We start from the raw sequence: 22,451 nt of genomic DNA on the forward strand, positions 1-22,451 counted from the left end.
TCCTTTGATGAAACTAGATGCCGTTAAGGCTGTTGTTTTTTCTCTTTCTTTCTCATATATATTTTCTTCCTTTCAGCTACAACCAAATTGTTATAAAATAAAGCTGCCCTATTTATTTATTTATTTTCTGGTCATTCAGTGTAATTTCACTCTAATCCACATTTATTTATTTATTTACTCAAACAGTGGTCATTCAGTGTCATTTCACTCTAATCCACCCCAAGGGATCTATTAACAAGAACCTCGGTTAGGGCCCATTTTTATTCTGTAGCATGACATGCTGCAGTGTGGCTCAGCATTTGAGTCACTATGTTCTTAAAACATTAGAACAAAGACAAAGGAGGAAAAAACAGATTTATATATTGATAGCACAGTTATGCATTCCCCTCACTAAAAACTTATTAGAACAATAGGGGTCAGGTTGAGGACTAAATGTCTCTTAAAACAAACTGAATCCATCAGAGGTTTGGACTTTTTAAATGAGGCTGAGATATTCCATTTCTAAACCAGAATCTGTCCTGGGCCCATTTAACCTTCCTGTTTCCTGCTATCGGAAAGCTCATGGTGGCTGCCATCTACCCTGCATTTTAGATACTGTCACCATCTCTCATCCTAAAATTAAGCTTTCCCCATTGACACCCCACCTTAATCCTTACTCTGTCAACCTTCCCTTGTATTCTTCTACTTATGGAGAACAAGGATCAACTCTGAGAGGATAAGAACTGAATAGTACAATTGACAATACAGTAATGAACACTGACACACATAGGCTACATATAGCAAAGGGCAAGCTTTACTTCTGTTCATAAAAAGTAATATATGCAGTTAAATCTCCATTATCTGGGGAAAATTGTGTCTGGGATAACTGAAGGTTAATGAAGATGAATTATTGCCTCTTTTGGATATAGTGTGCCACTTCAGACATGTCTTTGTAATGCCCCAGCCTTCCAGGAGGATTGTTAGCACATGGAGTAATAGCCAGCCTCTGTGGTCCCTCTAGTAACCTACCCCTAAAACTAAGACGCTCATACAGACATAGGAGAATGTTGTAGCTACTGCCAATATATTATAGTACCCCTATGCACAGCCACTTGTACCTTGCCTTGAGTGAAGGAGCAGCCTTTTCTATAGATAAACATTGGCTGGATAAACACTGCAGGGATAATGAGAGATGACCATTTTTTTTTTAATGTGTGCCAGTTGTGTGAGAGTACTACAGAAGCAGGATCACAATCAGTATCTTAACTGACCATCACTCATAAAAAAAAGTGTGTGGAAAATACTGTTGTACTACAAGTACAGCACCAACACTCAACACGAGAAACAGTGGCCTTAAAATGAGAACACTAACACAGTATTGGTCACAAGAGGGTCGTGGATGCTCAGCAGGTGGGTCGTTTGATGGCACAGGAGGCCTGGGGGGACGGGGCCGAGGTGGCTGGGGCTGTGTATCCCAGTCCGGATACCAGTTGGTATAACCTAAAAATCAGTGAAGAAACAGGTGTTAAGACCTAGTCTTAGCCATACTTACAGGAAAGCCAGTAAGAACAATTTGATACGTACTTATCAGCTTCTCACGTTCTGTATTTGCTGCAAAGAGATCAGAAGAAGAAAGTAATGTGAGGACCGTTCAATGGCTCTTCTTAATGTAAAGAGATAAGCCTTTGCTGGTGCCTGGCTGATTGCACTGATGATGCCAGTTAATGCCTAAAACATCCTGCAAGGGGGAAGGAGGCCAGCAAGAGCAGGCTCCCCACTGGTGTGGAATTCATATTTTTTACTGAATTGAAAGAAAAGCAGAAGAAACCAGCTGTATCAAGAAGACTGTGTAATAGAGATGAGGGAATAAAAATAACAACAAAACATGGAATTTATTTTAAATTGTTACACATACCAAATTTAAGTAGTTACAGACAGACAAATATAACTACTAATTTATCACAGAAGTACACCTTTAGTAAAAGTTTTGATGCATTTGCAGCATTGCCTGTGTGCGTCCTATTGAAATTCCTCATTTGGCCTACAGGAGAAAATGGTAAAAGCGGGTGGTAGGATCTAGCACTTAACTTTTAAATACTCTGTTCCTCCTGTCCCTCCCCTAGTCTTTGAGATATTTCTAGTTTTCCTGTGATGTGTCAGTCTGAGACTTTAAGATGAGTCAGCCAGGATATTACAGAGGGAAATAAGAGAACCAAATGCTCAATAATTTTTACAGCTGAAGCTGTCTAGAGCCTGACGAGTAAAGATGATCCCCATTAAACTCTGTATAAAAGTCGTATTTGATTTAAGTCATTGCTGCATCTCCTTTAATTTCTGTTTATTTAAAACATTGCCCAGTTTGGGATTAGGTGAACTGACATAAAGGTCCACTGCTGTGTGGAGCAGACTCAGAGTGATGGGGTACAGGCTGTGTGTTTCCCTGCTATGCCCACACCCTGACACTGAAGGGACAGACCCAGCACAGAGTCACTGTGGCTCAACAGTGAAGGCAAGGAGGAGGGAGCAGGCTGAGCCCCTTGCCATCGCCCAGTTCTCCCCCAGGCCCAGGCAGCACCTTTGCAGGGAACACCACCACCCCAGAGAGGTTTTTACTCCAACCACACTCCTTTCTTTGTTGCATCTTTGCAGGGTTTGGGAGTGGGCTGTGCTGGCTCAGCCCCACATCAGCTCCCAGCACCAGCCAGATATCCCACAGCTGCCACAGGCCTGCTCCAAACTGTGGGGTTTTTTTATTAATTGCTCCTTGAGATTTGATTAAAATCCCCTCATCCCCTGAGCATTCCGAGCTCTGCTACAACTGTTCATTTCATTATTTTCCACCAGGACTCTGATAACACTGAGCATAGCACGGAAAAGATTTACAAACAAGCTCTCATTGCTCCTTTTCAGGAAACTGTGGAAGTTAGAAATAACTGTGCTTTTTGGTACAGTCTTAGTTCAGAAATACGGTTGTCTGGAAAGTGTGTTAGGAAATACTAAACAAGCAAAAAAAAGCAGAAGATAAATTTCCTATTTCTGCTGGAAGATAAGAACTAGACTGTGAGTATTTGTTGGGGCTAAAATTTTGCATTTGACTTCCTGATCACATAAAAGGGAGAAAATAGTCTAACTGATACTTCCCTGCATCAGAAACTCTGGCTTCTTCTTCTGAGAGCTTTCAACAGCAAAGTATTTCAATTATTTCCTTCTTGCACTATTCCTCCCAGAGTTTGGTACTGTTCCTGTGTGGTGTGCTACAGACCCACTATGCATAGTGCAACTAGTGCAAATCAACTCGTTTTTGTCTTTCCACTGCTAATTATGCCACTTTGATTGCTATGCAATTTTCTTAATTGATCACTTTGGTCTTACCACAGAGCTTGTCTACACACTTCTCATTACTGCATCCACTGCATGGCTGTCCTTCTTTATATGGTTTTTTTGGGTAATTTCCCCTGCAAAACAGGAACAGTATTTTGTTAGCTGTCATTGAAAAGCTATCAAGAGGAGGGAATACCCTAATCAAAAAACTTGTCATTGCAATTGTTTGAAAATCCTTTTAGATCAGATTAAAGCTCTCACTGGCATGGGGGGCAGTTGACTCCTGCCACTGGAAATTAATGTGACTTCTCAGGCAATACTGTATTTTTGTAAGCATACAAGAATTTGCCTCTAGTCTGTCATTATCCACCTGGATTATAAAAAGCAAATCTGTAAAAAGTAGATATAAATACTGCAAGGTACCAGGTAAACTAGAGGACTATCTTTCTTTTATTTTTTAACAATGTTTTGTTTGAAATTCATGTAGGGCCAGAGAAAGATGTAATCGTTCTCAAGCAGGAAGATTACACTTTTCCCACTTTTCCTGCAGAGACTGAAGTCAAAACAGATTTTCTTCCACCATCTGCATTACAGTGAGTGGTCTCAGCTATGATCTGCTCTCCTGCTTTTTTTTAGAATGGGATTTTCTGCAGTCCCAGCTATGTCCAGTAGGTTCTGTTCCCAATGGCCAGGGGAAGTTTCCTTTGGACAAGTGACATGAGGATGCAGCTTATTCTGAAATTTGTTACAACTGCACCCATCATTGTTGTCATCTGACACCAGATCAGCTGGGATATTTAAAAAACAACAAAAACCCCACCCAAGTGCCACAATTAACTTACGGTGGCCCATAGTTACAAACAAAATGTGCTGCTTTGAACAGTCCTGGAAAATTTTCAACTGTATTGCAGAAGTGAACTGCGCAGCCAACTTTGTAACTCTCTGCCCAGACGACCTGCAGGACAAAGGGAATACGTAATGCACTGTTCAAATACTGCCAAAGCAACAGCACTAAGGGAAGAAGGAGGAGGGAAGTATCTCAGGGAAATTTAAATCAGCTGACACAGGAGCGACTTAACCCGAAGGACAGCTAGGACAAATGATGGATTGATAGCCATTTTTGCACTTATTATCTGGCTTCCCTGTAATTGTGAAATTTTCAGGAGATAATTTCTTTCCATCATTACTGGAAGTAGAACTTGACATCCCTGGGGCTTATAATATTTATTTTCAATCTCATGCAACAGTAAACTGGAGAGTGCAAAGCCATGCTGTAATTCCTGTTCCAAAGCAATCTGTTCCGAGCCTGTACTCAGATCTTTAGTGAAATTAGACTGTATATATATTAGACTATCCATATGTTAGACTATAAAGCATTGGGCATGTAAGACTCACCTGAGTGTAGTGACCACAGATGCCAGTACATGTATTGGTGCTGAAATCATAGCTGCTAACCTCATTAAACCAGGACTGGAGTGCTGCATCCACAGAGAAGATGTGGGCTGTGCCAGTCCAGATGTTTTCTCCAACAAATGAAAAGGTAGGGTGCATTTTTCCTGGCATTTTAAGGTAAGTATTGTGGTTAAACTTGCACTTCTTTGCCCATGCTTTGGCAGTCTTAGCTAAAGCAGCATCCCAGGACTGTAGAAAAGGAAGAAAATGTACTATAACCTGCACTGCAGTGACTTACTTGAATTCAAACATTTTTAAACATAAACTTGTCAAGAGTTCTTTTCCCCTTTTCTGCTTCCCATCCCTGCCTTCAGTTTCTTTCTCTCACTTGGTATCTCTGCTCCCATAACAACTTTTTGTTTTCTTTCTCCCTTAGCTATTGCAGGACACAGAGGATCTACCCACTGTCCTGTTGTATCTGACTTGTTAATATATTTAGAGCTGGAGTGCAGTCTTTAAGCTGCTTCATCTGGAGGGGGTGTCCTGGTTTGAGGGGAAGTGAGTTTTTCAAGAGGCTGTGGGCAAACCAATCAGTGGTCAGGTTTTATCCTGGCACTTGGAGTAGCCACTGGGAGGTTTGGACACACCTCCAAGGACACAGGGGGTTAAAAGCGAGGCCTCCTAGAGGGACTTTCTCTTTTCTGGCTCTGCTTTCAGGAGAGGAGCATCTTTTCCCTCTTCCCCTACCCAGGCTGGGTGGGGGACGGGGGCCATGTGGCCGGGCTGAGGTAGGCCCGGGGTTCAAGGGGGGGGGGAAAGAGAGAGAACGGGATTGGAGCTGGGCCAGCCCCATCCAGGATGGAGGGGTGGAGAACTTTGGAGGTGCCTTCTGTTCCGTCCCCGCCCCCTTCCCCAAGGAGAGAGACTGCTGCTTCAGAGTTTCGAACATTGGCAGCAGCCAGCAGCGAAGAAAGAGCGGGGGCAGGGGAGAGGAGAAGTTCCCGCTGTGTAAAGAGGTGTCCGAGATCCTGCCGGGAGCCAGGAACTGTTAACCCTTTCTTGGCAGAGGGAAACTTTTTCCTAGACATTGATTCTCATGGCTAGTGGTTTCAGAAGAGGAAGAGAAAACAGCCTGGGACCGAGATGATAAAGCACGATTGGAAAGAACCCGATGGGCAGAGATTGAAGAAGAGTGGCTTTTAAGCTGGACTTTTCTTGCATAATGTTAGCCATAGACTGAACTCAAGTCTCTTTTGAACATAAACTGCATTTTAGGTAGATACAGCTGCCTCTGCTTTTGCTACAGTGACTGGCACTTGAAGAGTGGAGCGAGCAGAGAAGAGAGGGGGAGGGTGAGGTGGCGCCCTCTGCCCTCAGGGCAGACCTGCTCTTGGAACCCTCGGCCCCAGGGGAAAAAGGGGGAGAGCTCGGCGTGCAAGCATCCTTAAAAGAGCCCTGTATGCAGCTTTGGTCCATGGACGGTGGTGAGAGCACTGGACATGGAAAGGAGGGTGTCACCCTGGCAGACTTCTCCGGGCGTTGCTATGGGTGACATGAAAACACATAAGGGGTGGACCTGTGTTTTCTGAAGAGTAGTCCGTGGTGCGAGAGAGGCTCCTCTCTCCCTTGCTGAATTGAAGATTAGTTTGAGTGGTGATTGTTTGATTTAAAACCCAAGGTTTTGGTCTATGGAGGGTAATGTGTAGGGGGTGGAAACTGGGGGAGGAGAAGAAATGTTCTGGGAAGGTTTCATTTCTGTTTTTGTGTGTGTTTAGAGTTTTCCTTTCTATTTCTGTTCTTATGTAACGTAATAAAGTTTTGTTCTCTGTTTTCAAGTTTTAGGCCTGCTCTGCTCTGTTCTTGACCACATCTCACAGTAGCTCATTAGGAAAAACATACACTCATGGGTGCATTAACATCTGGCCAGTGCTAACCCATGACAGGGGTAACTGTGAAACTTCCAGCTGTAGAGGGGCTTGGGGGACTTTGTGCCTAGGAGATACTGACTGTCCAGGGATTTGCACTTGGCAATTATTACCAGGCCAGATAGGAATTCTGTTCTGCTGGCCGGGACAGAAGGGAGTCACAGTCACAGCTGCTCCCTTCCTCAGCTCCTTCTGCCTCTTTTCTCTTCTCCCTCCTCAGCAGATGGACAAAGCAAATAAGATTCATGGATCTCTGCTGGGCTGAGAAGGAAACACTCCCATCCAAAGAGGCAAAAGTGATAATTTAACAAACCAGTCTGGCAGACTCGTAGATTTTGTGCTGACAGGTAAAGTTCAGTACAGGGAAATTGAAGTTAAGGGATGTGAGAAAAAACTGGATTTGTGTTCCTAATTACAGGTTTGGAGAAGGCTATTACCACTTGAAAGTATTACGCTAAAAAGCAAAGTATTAGAGACTCTTTGCAAAGGAATGGAGAATAAAGCCACGTATATAACCACAGTTCTACAGGAGTCCTGTTAAGTGCTGTGTGCAGCACAGCACCCCACCTCAAGAAAGGTACACTAGAGCTAGAAAGGCCAGAGAGAACCTGGCGTAGGATGATCATCTTCAAGACTGGAGGGCCTTCATATAGCAACAGAGAGTGCTCTTCAGCTTCAGTCAGAAACATTTTGTCATCAGAAACATTTTCACATTTGTGAAATAAGCAGCATTAACTTGCATCTTCCAATACCAAGACTAGACACTATTAAATGAAGCTGGGCATTAACAGGCCCATATCAAACACAAGGGAATAGCTTCACACAACCTGTGGTTAGGCTGTGCAGCCCTTTGTCATGAGATGCTAGAAATGATAAAAACTTTATGACTTCAAGGCTGAAAAAAAAAATAATAAAAAAAAAAATCATTAAGAGACTGTAAGTACCATGATTGGATACCTTGTAAGTACATCTTTAATTCAAAAGGTTTAAATAGATTCGTCCTGCTGTTATTCCAGAATTGCTGGGTCTTTGGTCTGTGTAGGTAAGTTTGCTTTTTTAATTAAACATCATTTTTAACATGGCAAGAACTTAAAGTTACTGGTACTCTCATCCCTTTACTGTGATCTTCCGTTTGTAGAAATGATTCATACTGCATGTGGTTATGCATTTAACTTCCTTTCCAGCTATGCAGCACTGCTGGAGGGCTCAGAGAAGTGACATGCACTGACTGGGGTTACCTCCCTCAGCTAGCTATACACATTTTTCCTTTTGTACTCCACTGAACAACCTGTGACCTACCCATAACCTGTTCTGATACCCACTGTATCACAGCAAGCTCTGTTTTCAGCCTAGGTATCACTATCCCTAGTCTTCAGACCCTGCTGCAGGAAATGAAGGTCAGGTATCTAAATGGATGTCCTGGAAAATCCCTTTATTCAACACATGTTCTACACTAGAAGAAATAACAGGAGATGATAGATTTTCAGCAAATCCTGTTGCAAACTGCCTACTCAGAAACTTTTAAAAGCAAACAGCTTCTTTTTATGAAACCTGATCTGATATAAAATAGATCACTATCTCTTCTCTAGAAAGAGGTAGGTGGGAACTGAACACTATTTTTTGCAATACAGCCCTTTGCTCTGGCTGAATTTGAGAGTAGCTAGATCTTGTGCTAAAAAACAAATTCCCTTCAGATTATTAAAATTGAACAATACTGTGAAAATTGATGTGTTTTTCTATTTCATACAAAGAACCAACATATATATTACAGAAATCATTAACTGAAATGGAAAGAATAGCACAGTACAAATGAAGAATAAGATGGGCTAAATCAGCAGCCCAGTCTATAATAATTTCAAAAAGATCACAAACACCACCTTACCATGCGAAACATGTTGCTGGCTGGTGGATTCACTTTGGATCGAAATGTGTTGTGAGCTCTCACACAATCTTCAATGAACTTTGCATCTTCTATGTCAGGCAAGGGATATTGCAGAAAAGCATCAAAGAAAGTGAAGAAATCCTTTAAGTACAATGCAGCAAAGAAAAACATGATTTTCGTAATTCTCCGGTGTTTTTCATAAGTTTTAAAAGGAAAAATCTCTTAGGTGGAGAGGATACCAGCAAGCAGTTTTTCAGAGGTTGTCCCCTGTCTGTGGAAGCACTTGAAAGTGTCAAACAGGAAGTGAAGAGCAGTTGCTTAATCAGGTACAACTCTATCTGACATCGTAGCTGGCATGAAACAGGCAGCTGCCATGCATATCAGCAAGAAGCAACATGCTAAGTATACTTCTGTCTTTTCTTTGACTGTGCTCCATCTTGGCTGACTGCCAAATCGCTCTGTGATTGTTGGTCTTATCTGAAGAGATGCTGCCAAACAGCTTTCCTAAAACCTGCATCAATCATAAAAAATGCAGCTTTGACAAAACAGAAATCTGCCATTCAGCTGATTTTCCAATAGCATTGCTTAGTCATACCAGCTTAGTTACAATTATGTTGTATGACACTGCTTCCATATCAGAATTACTCAAGAAATAAAAAGAATTAGGAAACCTGTGCTTAAGCAGGAGGGAAAAACCCATTCCTGAACAGCACCTTGCTGCAAAACAGACATTCTAGCCTGGTTTGGTGTGCAGCAAAAATAATTTGGAAATCCCAAGCTTAAGTATATGTTGATTCTCTCCTCCTTAGTTATTTGCTGTTACCTGCTAGCCTGCAATCACTGGAGCAGCTTCCTGTGCTCCTGGAGAGCAGCTACAGGATTAGCACTCCTGGAATAACCTTCCAAGTCTGATCACTTCTCAGGGCAGTAGGATGGTATGTGTTGGCATGTGTATTGTCTCTCCAACTGTTCTACAAGCTGGTTGATTTTTTTTTTTTCCAAACCTAAACCAAATTGTACAAATATGCAAGAGCATAAGAAGAACCATATGTTTTAAGAGCTAAGGTCTTGTAAACTAGTTTTAGGTAGGTTTAAAGGGAAAATTTGTTGCAAATAGATTGTAAAATGTGTTAATGGGTCTCATTCCCTGCTCAGTTTTGCCGGTCAGACAATGCAAAGCCATGATTATATTACAACTACATGCATTTTGCACAAAAAAAAAAATCACACTATAACTGCACCATTAATTTAACAGTACAGTGATCTCGCACTTATATATGTATGCTGTTGAAATTCTATGTTTGGAAACTGAACTGAGATTTTATGCAGTAGGAAATTTTGATGGATCCAGGGTAGTCCAGGTTATAAAATGCTTTCTTGCACTTCTGGCTCCATCTAGTGACTCTATCTATAATTAAAGCAGAAGTTCAGCCTGCCCTCAAGCATCTATATTTACCCAAGAAGGGAGTTTTAGACTTTTGCCAGCATTAAGAAGTGGATCTTAACAATTAACTTTTGGGATTTGAATATTACATTATATGGTCTGGACAATACAAGTCATTGCCTATCCTTCCACAGATCTCAAGTGAAATTTAGCATTATGAGCTGGGTACATGCAAGAAGCTTTACAAACTCATGATTTTGAAAAATTCCCCATGTTTACATCCCACTTTCTCACTTCTGACATGCTTTTAGTTCAAAATGGCTGGAAAAATAAAACCTCAGTTTTTAATTTTTCCCTAATGTTCTATTTAGTCAGAGGACTAAAAAATGGTGAATTACAGCCTATTACAGATATCCACAATGCCTGGGAATCTGTGAAATTACATTGAACTGTTTTCAAATCATCAGCTTCCCCAGAGTATTGTTCCTTGTGTTGGGGAGAGAAGGTCTGACCTTGACTTACCAGGATCAGTTGAACAAATGGGGTAGATCTGCTGGGTTTTCTTATTCTGGCCACAGGATTAGGCAGCTGCAAGATCCCTTGGCCTTCCAGACCTGTGAATAAATGGATATTCTGACATACATTGCTGCTGCTATTACACAATGGCACCTCAGGGCTGAAAACAGATTATGGGACATGACAGTGGTGGTATTGAATTTCCACAAGAATTATTCTGTAAGAAAGCTTTTTGTTTTCATTAAAAGTTAAAAAATCCTAAAATGATTTTGCAATAATGAGGCTGTAACGAGTTTCACAATTAACAGAGGAGGCCATTAGTATGGGACTGGACTGCAGATAGTTTTACTGTAATTTTGAAGTGATCTGGATGATTATTCCTGTAAACTTAAGTGTAAAAGCTTAGGCACTGCATATTTTTAGACCAAAGAGTGTTACCTGCCAAACTTAAGCAAAGATGGGCATTACAGTTTAGGTATCTGCTTTTTCTGAGGAGATTCTTCCACTACCTTCTGCACACGACTAACCAAACTGTAATGAATTCAGGTAAAAATGTTTAATTCTATACCTGGAACATCTGGATGATCACACATTCCATTTCTGGAAGTCATGCAGGCATAGCAGCTTTACTCAGTAACAGAGTATCTCTCCAGTAGGAAGGGTACAGACGTCAGACTGACAAACTGACTTGAACATTCCCTAAAGTTTTAACTCTTCAGTTATGAATGAAAGAAGCAGTTGTGTTCATCAAACATAACCATTTTTTTGAAAAGGGTTCTGATGTTTAAAGTAGTGTTACCTGAATACTGGGTTAAGGACTAAGCATTTCAGGGGCCTTTATGTAACAGCCTCCTATACATTTTTGAGATTTCCACCATTTTGAGATTCCAGTGTTGTGGCTGTCTTAACAGGTCTACACAGCCTATCCATTTATGAGTCATAAATTTTACCCATTTTCAATTTTGTGTCTGAGCCTTCAAGAATATGATTGCTCCTGGGTCGTACATGGCCTTCGATTATCAATTCTGATGACACGGGTACTTTTACATGTTCACAGAGTTTAACCCATGTACCCGGCTTGTTTTTTCTGGTGATTATTTTCCTTTGTAATGTTCCCTGAAATGTTACCTGAAATGCATGAACATTTTGATATGACTTAACTGTCATATGGAAAGGAAAGGACAGGAAAGGAGCAAACAGTCAAGGGAAAGAAAGTTTAGACATGAACATCACTCTAAGAGAAATGTGCAAAACCCTCCAGAATTCTATGCAGACAAGGTTAAATTGTAATTATTAAAATGCAAAAACTACCTTTCTAGGTAACTTTTCATAATTGTGACACAGAAAAAATTAAAAATACTTTCCTATGCTACTGTCTAGTTCTAGCCTTCTAAAAAAATCTACTGCCAAATAGACAACAAAACTTAAATCCTTCAGCCTTGCTTTTGGTTTTGTTATAGGGAAAACCAGAGGCTGAAAACAAGAATTAACAGAAAGAAATGGGAAAAGACAAAAAGAGCTGAAAGAAAAATGCTCCATAAATGATTCTGGTAGCTTTTGGTATTTTCACTTCACAGTCCAAAGCTTACTAAAAAAAGATCTCACAGATACCATTGTATCTGGTAACAGTTTCTCTGTAAGTAAACTGCACAGTATTTTCATCTGTAAATTACACCTTTGAAAATTGAGATAAGAAATTTAAGAGCTGTTTTTACTAGATAAAATCTACTTGACATTTAAATTTTCGTCTGTTTTAAATCAGTGAAATATCATGTATTTGCTCGTAGATGAAACTGATTCTACTGCAAAGCTTATTTTTTCAACATGAGAATGAATAAATATTAAGTGTTCAAGAGAAACCTTTACTTTCTCAGCAGCATTAAGTTTCTAAGAATTACCACTGAGAAATCAGAAATATGTCATAAATTTTGTTGTTGATTTTTTTTTCTTTTCTTTTTTATGAGATTTGTAAGGAATAAAATTTACTTTGGCTGGATTTTATCCTTCTATCAACAATTTTACTAAGGAATGCCCACAGACATTCTGCAGTTACTGTGATTACTTTGAACAGCATCTCCAGACTTGAAGAATTCCGAACTCTGTGGTGTGGTAACTAGAGAACTGGAAATTATTCTTTTATAAAGTTCATGTAGTAATCATGCAGTGAAATGAGGCTTTCAGTGAGGTTGATATTGTGGACAAGAAGAGCAAATTACAGTACAGGGTACTGAGGTGAGCCAGTGCAGGGGTAATGCACTAGTCATTGCTTGATATTAAAAAAGACAGTGAGCTGCCAGTTGCCACCATATGTACACCTCTTGTTATTTACAGATGGTACTGATTTATATGGTAGGCACTAACCAGGACATTTTACCAAAGACAACTCTTACTTGAATGTAAAAACCACAAACCTTAGTACAGTTCTGCACTATGAAAATTAAAAATCTGACCTCACCATACCAATTTAATGGCATCAGCAACATCAAAAACTTCATGACCTCCAATCCAAATATTCTCTCCAACCAATGTGAAATTAGGGTGGTACAGATGATTCTTACTTTGATGTATGTTATGTTCAAAAATGCATTCATTTGTCTATGCCCTTGCAGTCTATGCCAAAGCTGCATCCCAAGTCTACAAAGCATGAAAGGTGAAATAGTTGTGCAATGTTGAATTACAACAAAATCTTAAGCAATCAGATAAAACCAGTCAGCAATAAGCAGATAAACATCAAATGATGGAGTTTCACAGAGAGATACTTTCCCTTATTTAGGCAAGTACCTGTGTTTTATTTTAGTTGACTTTTCCTATTGCAGCACAGAAATACAAATTACTTTCATTAGACAAGTTTTTCCTCCCTTCACTGTTGAAAAATTAACTTTGTAAGAGGACTTGCTAGCAACTGAAAAGATGTTTGAAATGTAGTTTTGTCTTCAAGCAAGGAATCACTGGCATGTTAATTAAACATGAAACGTTTTGGGTTTTATTGTTGAAAAGGTCAATAAGGATTTTGATTTGATACACAAAAATTAATTTAAAATAAAAATGCACAGATACAGTAGATTCAATAGTACAAATTCAATAGTACAAATTTAAGTAGTTTTAAGAGAGCCTCTGGAAACAAATATTTACTTTTTCTATGGTATGGCTTCAAATACACATCAGGGCATTTTACAAAGCCATCTTCATGGGGTGAACGTGCCAATTCTTGGCCAGTAACTAATTCTATTACCTCTTACTTCTTTGCAACTGATTTCTGAACATGAGTGATCGTGTGTATTTGTCTTCCAGTCATGACTGTTTTTCAGAAACTTTACCAATAAAGTACCCCATTTCATATCTTAATAGAAGGTGCTGTGATTTATTGCTTAAGTTTACAGGTGCCATACGTTTCAGTTTCTTAAGTTTCTTTTTGGACTTTACCATTAACTCCACTGGCCGCTGATACCCTTTCCTGCCTAAGGTATTTGTTTTTTTCCCAAGCCATATTTTCAGTCATAACTTTTCCTGCTTTTCCTATTCCTGAGCATTTAAAACTGCATGTGGTGTCTTTTGCAAACTTCATCAGTTCCAAAATCACCACTCATCTCCTTATCTGCCAATGCAGCCTAAAACCCAAGCAAAGGACATTCTTTGCGAATAAATGCGTTCTCCCAAAGTGTGCTCAGGATGCTCATCATCGCCACTGCTAACGTGTTCCTCTTGTGGCACTAAGCGGACTGAGCATCAAACACCTGCTTTTTCTGCATCTTCTTCGCTTTCGTTTAACCCTTTTTAGCATGTCCATTTGCGGGCGAAAGACCCTGGAGTCCCGCTCTCCCGCTCGGCGCTGAGGGCGGGCCCGGCTGCCGCGGCCGCTGCGGAGCGGGGCGGGCCCGGGCCGAGGCGCGGGGCGCCGCCGGGGGCGCTGTGCCGGGCGCGGGCCGCGGGCAGGCGGCGGCCATGGCGCTGTCGGCCGTGCAGCAGGTGCTGGTCTCGGCCGTGCTGGTGCTCTGCGTCTTCGTCGTCATGCCCAGGATGTTCGGGGGAGGAGGCGGCGGGCGGCCCGGCCGGTCTCCGCGGGGCGGCAAGGCCGGCCCCGGCCATTACGATCCCCGGCAGCACGGCAGAGGTAGTAGGCGGGGCGGTGGCACGGCCGGGCTCCGTGCGGGAGCCGCCGCGGGCTCGGGCGGGCTCGAAGCGGACCCCAGGACCCGAGAGGGATGGGCCTCGTCCCGCGGGAGGCGCCGCGTGTACACGGGCTGTGGACGGAGCGGCCTGGTCAGACCGCTTCGGGCTGGCCTGTGTGCGCCTCGAACAGCCCCACCTCCCGCGGTGTTTGGCTGTTCTCGTTCGCCGGTGCTTTGTGTTTTGTGTGCGTTGTTTGACACACTCTTTAAAAAAACTCCTAAGTGCGGGAAACACCCGATAATTGGAAGTGCGGGACGGTGTGACGAGCAGTGCCCCCAGGGGCACAGTCGAACAGAACAGATGAGCTGAGAGGTGTCACAGCGAAAAATCAATTGCAATAAGGAAGCCGAGTATTACTGTTAGTAAATATATGCACAGGGTCATACCAAATCTGTCCGGTAGTATATTTTAAAAGAGTCCAAGATGCTTGTTTACAAAAGATGTCAATGAATGGGTTATAGAGTTTACTACTTGTGGGAGCTATAGTGGTATCCATGAATGTTAAGCCGTGTCTGTGCATGTCACGATTTAGCTCAAGGTCGAAAGGTACTTTGATTCCGACAGTCACAAAAAGCCTGCTTTTGTGAGGTAGGTCTGTGATTCATTGGTGATGCCTTCCAAGTTGTTTCATAGCAAGAGATAGCTAGTTCTTGTAATTCTCCAAATCTGTCTGTGCTTTTCCCTGCTGGCAGAAAAATGGAGCCTTGAGCTGCTACCGTGTTCTTCCTACCTGATGTCAAACTTACTGTGCTTCATAAGCTCTTGCCTGGCCTCTTTTGCCTGATTATTTTTTATTTACAAGGTAGTTGTAGATTCCTTATAGATCAAATTATTTTAAAACCAAATCCTAAAAACAAAACAAAACAAACAAACAAAAAAAACCCAAAAACACTTCACATGCCTGTGATTCTACTGAAGTACTGCCTCAGCACTGAATAAATTAAATTTCAGACAGATCTATTCTCACCTCTCTGGGTGGTTCTTTTTTCCTGGTTGGCTAGTAACTCATTTTGCCATTTCTTCTGTGGGATAAACTTGGTGCAGGACACTGAACTCCACTAGGATTCAACACTCTTCCTCTCCACCCTGAAGGTGTTTCCCTTGCCACATTCTTATTTGTATGATCTGTAGAAATCTTTTTCATTTGTGATAGTAACTATTTTAGTAAAACTTCTCATTTACTCTAAAAACAAATATAACTTGAAATAGGGGGAAAGGTGAATTTAAATGTAAAACTAAGAATCAGTATGAAACATTCTGAAAGGTGGAAAAATATGTCTAATATAAGGTTTAATTTCCACATTAGTTAGTGTAGTTTTAGCAAGTCTAAACCTACTTGTCGTACTTGTCCTGAAAGGACAACACCTGTCTAAATTATCATTGAATGATGAACGTAGCTTGAGTTCTGATTGTATCAGCTAGAGCATTTAGGTTTTGTATAACATTAATTTTTTCTCTATCTGATCGTGGCTGTACTTTGCACATTTGAGTTATGTTACTGTGAGTTCCTGAAATGCCACTCTTACGGTATTCATTGATAAGCAGTGATTTGCATAATAGTCTTTTGTTTGTGAGTTTTTATAGAATGTGAGCCTTGCCGTATGCATACTCAGTTCTGATACATTAAGTTTGAAATTGTGAGTCTAGGCACTCAATTGAGACATTGGTATAAAACTTCACAATCCCCAATCCCCTGCTGTTGTCTCTGCAAGCATCTGCATTCTTTAGCTGATGGTACTGTTCCATTTGTGCATGCCCCATGAACTCTTGATTTAACTACCAAATAACCTGTTTCCTAAGCTGAACAATGACATTGGCTATTTTCTCATCTGCTCCCTGTTCTGACAGGCAAATTACATGTAAAAATACTTCTGACTTCCAAGGTTGCCTCTCTTGGTTTTTGTATAATCTTCTGCTAAATACTTAGTTTGCAAAGGGACAGTACTTCTAAGCCTGTGGGAATATCCATGTAAAACTGAGTTTACTGTCAAAATAATGAAAGCAGTAGCACAGCATATTTCAAGAAAACCTTTCCTTTTCTGGGACCAGACAATTCAATTTGTAATTAACTCAGTTCCTTTGATGCAAAGGAAAAAATATTAATTACTGTTTTCAGCATTATCAGTAGTTCCTCTGAGTATGCTTTAATTTCAAGATTTAAACTGTTTCTTGTTACATATATCTTTTTGTGATTTGCTGACGGTTTGCCAATGTTGCTGTAAAGAAGTTTAAAAATGATACATTAAAGAAAGCAAGCTTGGCTTGAGAGTTTTTGCTGCCTAGATTAAACTGTACATCCCATTAATGTAAGAATAATTTTTCAAGTGGATACAAGGCTGCCCACACCATCTTAGAAGAGTGATGAACAAAGATGATTACAGAAGAAGAAAACAATTCCAGTGGACTCCTGATTTTATTTCTTACTTTGTTGTCTTTCCCTCAATTTCACTTTTAAGGTAATCCTCAGACAGTTCATCAAGTTCACCAGAATCCAGGAAATTCTGACAGTAATACGTACCAGAGTTTTCAGCAGATGAGAAAAGCAATGGAAAAAGAGATAAAAAGCGAGAGAACGAGAGGAAATGGTCGAGAGTTAGCATTCACCCTCATGCCCTTGTATGCTCTTGGAGTGGGAATGTTTGCAGCATACAAACTTATTAAGGTAAGCCATGGGAAAACCATTAAATTACTGTATTTAGGAGGAAATGTAACTGCTTGGCTTGTTTGTTTTTTAATTCTGACCCCATATATATGGTTGTCCAAAAGCCATTTCTTGCTCTGTTTGACTTTGAACATGAAGTCCAAAGTTGAAATTTTAGCATAGCTAATTCTTACATATGAAGGCTTCTGGTTTACGTATTTTAGACTCTTGAAGAAGTGAGAATCTTACTCACCCTGCAGCCTCAAATGAGAATTTGAGAACCTAAACAGTGCTGCTACCTGAGTCTGTAACCTAAGTCTCATCAGTGTTTCGCTTCCTTTTCATTCTTCAGAATGTGATTGAATATGGGGAGGAGGCGGACAATTCCTGCAGAGCAGTGGTCTTAGATTAGCAGTTAGGTAGAACAGTGGCCTTTGTTTGGTCTCTCATTGGATTACACAGTTGCAACATGCAGGTTTGTTTGTGTTATGGGATACCTCTTCTACCGTTTGTAAATTCAAAAAGGAGAACACATGATCGGTTGTTTTTTAAAAGGAATCAGTCTTGAAATGTATTATTTATGGTAAGAGGTACTACAGGACTTACAAAGCTGATAGTGCACCTAGAATATTGTTGCTTGCCCTCAGGGAAAATAAAAATGAACAGGAGTAAGGCTGGATACAACATCCTCATTTCTGGAGTCAGTTCACATTAATCTTGTGTATGAGAAAAATATCATAGCTTAGCAAAATGAGTATAGAGGCTGCCTAGTTTAGCATAAGACTTAAAAATCATGAAAACCATATTTTGTGTGTTTCAATTCTTTACACTTAGGCTTGTGGGATTAAATTTTAAATATTTTTGTGATAGTATCTTTATTACTTTAAGAAATAAATTCTGTGTCGTAATTAATGATAGGAGACTGGATCCAGTAATCTAGAAGGTTTCTTCTGCTTCTTTTCGAAATAGCAACTTCTTTCTTTTACAGCTTTTGCCAGTCATGTTGTGTTTGTTTAAAATCAGAAGTGTTAGTTTAAGATAGGAAGGAGGCATCACAGAAGAAAAGTTTCATTAATGTAGCACATTTTCGTGGTTGCCGTTTACTTCTACTAAAGTTCTAAATGCAGTTTTGTTTTTAATACACAAATAGTGGTGAAGTTGTTTAATTCAATTGTATTTTTTAAAGATAAAGTCACATGAAGAAAGTCACTCCAAAAAGGAAAAAAGTACAGAAGACAAGGCGAAGGAAACAGGTAAGATACCCATTCAGAATGTATATGTTCAACAAAAATGCTTATTTCCTACTGGAATAAAACATGTTTTCATTGATGCAATCTCGCTAAATGAAGACAATCTTTCAAGTTACTGTTAGGAATCTACAAAAATCCACTTTGTCATTCTGTATGCTTGAAATGGTTGTTTGAGGTTTGTTTAAATTCTCCAGATGTAATGCTTTTTAAAACAGCTAAATGCAGTAGTCTTAAAACAGCTAGTGATGCAGTATGATTCTCTGCCTTTGAAATGTCTGATGTTTTTCTCACTTAAGATCTGTTCAGTTTTCTTCAGTTTGAATGGGATAGGGTATTTAAAAATAATATAATGATCTGGTTTAGAACTGAACTGTATTGATAGTGGAACTATCAATAGTATGGCTAAACAATTATAGAGACCGTTTATGAGAAACCTGTCTCAAACATTCAAATTCTATGCTGTTTTCATACCTTTTCCTCTCTTGTATAGACACATTTTTAGTGAATTAAACAACTAGCAGCATCTTGTGTCTGTGTACACCAGATCTGTAATGAGGTTCAGCAGTGATTTGATACACCGCCTACTCATCATTGTGTGTTGCATTCTTCTTTCTTGAAAGTTTAATTGTATTTTAGGAGGAGTGACTCCTCTTGCTTCTAGCGCATTAAGCATTAAATATATTTGTAAGGTATAAATAGACAAACACATGAAAGCATATTGAGGATAAATATGGTAGTTACATCTCAGGAAGTCTTGCAGCTGCATAGTTTTTGAGACTGGGAAGGTGAGCTCCACATTCTTGCTCAGTTTCTACAAAGGTGTTCTGTGTTTGGGCACAATTGGAGACAGGTTACTGGGTGGAAAGGACTTCTGTTCACACATAATAAGCTTCTGTTCTTACCCCCACCACTCCCTTTTCATTCTGTAGAATTTTATAGATGAAAGAAGCTTTCTAGTTGTGAATTTGTCCAACAAAAAGTATAAATTAATATTCTAATGATATTGTAAAGACTTTTTTGACAATGTTCTTTCTCTCCTGCCCCCCCTCTCCCTTCCCCCCACCTCCCTCTTTTTTTGTTGTGTTGTTTTTGTTTGTGTTTGTTTTTGTTAGAGCATCAGCTTTTAGAATTGGAGCAACATCTAGCACAGACAGAGAAAATGTTAAATTCTTTATTAACTCAGTTGGATCCACTTTCAAACTGGTGAGTGTTTCTGAAAAATCTCAGTGTTGTTTTCTGTATATATTGAAATTCACCAAAATGTTAACAAAGAGTTTTTAAAATGATCTTTATATATAGTAAGGAACAGTTTTAGGAACCTTTGATGACTTATTGTTTCTGTAGCCTTTTGCAGGTAATACCAATTCTGCCATTTGTGAACATTTTCACAGATTCCTCCCATCTCTTGTTCACCAAACATAAATGCAGATGATGTATTATCATGTTGCTATGGCTTAACAAGATGAACTTCAATATTGACCAAGGAGACTTAGTGAAAATATACTTGAACTCAGTAGCATTTGAAAGCCCTTGTGGGAATTAATTTTTGGTAGCAGAGTGAGTTTCTTCTTTTAGATGTAACTATAAGAAAAAAATAGGTATTAAAGTATAGCTGCTTATTTTTGTGTTTTGAAATGAATCTGTGAAGTGTGTATATTTCAGTGAAATAGAACTTTCCTATTTTAGTATGACAAGCAAATCAGGATAAAAACTCCTTGTAGTTTTAGAGAAGTTCTGTTTTTAAGAAGTTAGAGCACTTATTTACTAGAAATAAAAGTATTCATGCAGTTATTTTTCTAGACTGGCATCCTTCATGAAACACAGGTTAAAACATGATGCAGAATTTCCTGGTTGTTTCTTAGTGTACTTCTGAACTTGATATGTGCTGAAACTATGAAGCAGCAGATTCACTGGCCAGTTTGCCTAACAAATTTCTGGTGGTGATGGGGAGGAAAGTTAAAAAGCCTTGGATGAGAAAAGCCTTCAGACTCTAAATACTCTAAGTATTAGGCATTGTTGTACTACTAATAACAGTACTTTGTATAATTGTTACTTTCAGTAGTCATTACTCAGCCTTGGCCTTTGGGGCTCCAGGGTTAGAATTCAGTAGTTCTATGATGTCATGGCCCCCCCACTTCTCAAGAGACAGTTCTCAAAGGAAAGCATGACCTAAACATTTCACAAACTCACTATCGTATTTATGCACAGAAAGAAATAATGCAGTAAGTGTATTATCATCAAGCACTCCCAAGATAATCTTTCAGCTGTTAACATTTGTCTTTTTGTTCTAGTGTCAATGCTTTAGCTTGTGAGCAGAAAGATGAAATAATGACACAGCTCCAATCAATTAGACGACTGATGAAAGAAAGTGGATTGGATAAATCAGAAAACAAGATGAAAGGTAATTTAAGTTTCAGACAGATAGATAATTAAGTAGTTTATATTTTAAAAGAATAAACATCTTACTATAATAATGTTCAGATTCTGCATCTTAGGTAATTTGTGTGTAATTAGTTTTATTCTGGAGGAATACTATTCTTCCTCTTTGAGATGTATCCAGTTTTAAAGTTTTGATACATCATGATTTATTTAAGAATAGTTGCTCAAGACATTGAAGTGAGATGGACCACACAGTCACATTCTGTTTTGATAAAACAGGCTTTTGGAACATCAGTTCCTAAGCAATCTGTTGGTACTGGACTAACTTTAGGCAAAGGATTTCCAAATGGGGACCTCTGAGGCTGGGAGTAATGCTTGCATAAAACACTAAACAGCAAATCGTATGTTAGTTTCAACTGGAGACTTCCAAGAGCTGCATAGTAGCCCAAAAGAAATCTTAAATGTTAAGAATGGTCCATTAGAAATTTGGGGATTTTTTGCATTATTTGAATCTTAATAAAAGAGGAAAAAAATCCTAATTAAAAATACTTCTAAACTTTTAAACCCTAATAATCCTAAACCCTGGAATTCAGAGCCTTACCAGTAAACTTTAATTTTGATTTTTTTTTGAAATTTTTAGATCTTGGACACATTTGTAATGAGAAACTTGAAGATCTCATTCAGTCATTTGCTGAACATTCTCAAGAGGAAGAAACTGACAACAGAGAAGATGACTGTACTGAAGATTTGCTTGAGGATATTGATAATGATTACAGAATAGAAGAGCATGAATTATACAGTGAATGTGAAATACATCAGTTGGACCCAGATGCTGTAGAAGATGAAGAAGTGATAAGGAAAGATGCCATTGAATCAGAAGAGATGGGACTGAGGAGACGCAATAGATATGAATGGAATCTGCATATGTAAAACTTCCAAAAGCTTGTGAATTCTTTTTATACTGTTGTATGCACTTTAAACTGAAATGAAGTTATGTGCACTGCTATATGCTTTTAAAAGAGGGGTGAAATATTGCCTTTGCTCATAATCTATGACAATTCTGTAACTGACTTCAGTGGCAGCAGAATTTTACTCAGGATGTTTACATATATTTTCTATTTATTTTTTCCCTATAAAAATATTTCTGTACTCTGTATATAATGCACTGTAATTATATCTGATGCTTCACTAAAATATTAGAATACCTTCTAATTGAGACTATAAAGAATAGATGTTTCATAATTGTAACTATGCATTATGCCACTTGAACAGTGACTTTCTTGAGTTTATTAAAGAGCATGCACTGATCAATTCAGCTCTTTGTGGAAAAATTTTCTTTGGGAGTCTGAAAAGCAGTATGGGTTAAGTCTTTGATACTCATTCATAGTTAAGTTTATTTGGAGAGAGAAATACAGCCATGGACACTATATGAAATAATGATGTGTGAATCTGTAGTCTCCTGAGTAATGATGTTTAATTTTGTATGTCAACTTAATCCCTAACGTATTACACTACATCACTTAATTTCTTCCTCACTTGTAACTGTTTAAACTCAGCACCTGTCTAAGAACTGACTGATACCCATTAGTTCTCTGTCTCTGTTTCACATTTA

General features: G+C 39.3%; 2 protein-coding genes across 2 annotated transcripts; one reads left to right on the top strand and one right to left on the bottom strand.

The window, feature by feature from the left end:
* Positions 1-247: 247 nt before the first annotated feature.
* On the bottom strand, positions 248-11,010 carry LOC134549452 (glioma pathogenesis-related protein 1-like). Its single transcript, XM_063394996.1, has 7 exons — positions 10,968-11,010; positions 8,500-8,720; positions 4,696-4,941; positions 4,143-4,255; positions 3,352-3,434; positions 1,564-1,590; positions 248-1,479 (listed from the first exon to the last, which is right to left on the bottom strand). Exons 1-7 carry the CDS (start codon positions 11,008-11,010, stop codon positions 1,253-1,255), a joined length of 960 nt encoding a protein of 319 aa, XP_063251066.1. The 3' UTR covers positions 248-1,252.
* A 3,157-nt stretch (positions 11,011-14,167) lies between these two features.
* On the top strand, positions 14,168-22,154 carry CCDC107 (coiled-coil domain containing 107). The gene is made up of 6 exons (XM_063396444.1): positions 14,168-14,510; positions 17,026-17,231; positions 18,397-18,463; positions 19,573-19,663; positions 20,752-20,861; positions 21,480-22,154. Exons 1-6 carry the CDS (start codon positions 14,342-14,344, stop codon positions 21,767-21,769), a joined length of 933 nt encoding a protein of 310 aa, XP_063252514.1. The 5' UTR covers positions 14,168-14,341; the 3' UTR covers positions 21,770-22,154.
* The last annotated feature ends 297 nt before the right edge of the window (positions 22,155-22,451 follow it).

Source organism: Prinia subflava, chromosome 4 (genome assembly GCF_021018805.1).
Source record: "Prinia subflava isolate CZ2003 ecotype Zambia chromosome 4, Cam_Psub_1.2, whole genome shotgun sequence".
In the NCBI taxonomy this organism is placed as follows: Eukaryota; Metazoa; Chordata; class Aves; order Passeriformes; family Cisticolidae; genus Prinia; species Prinia subflava.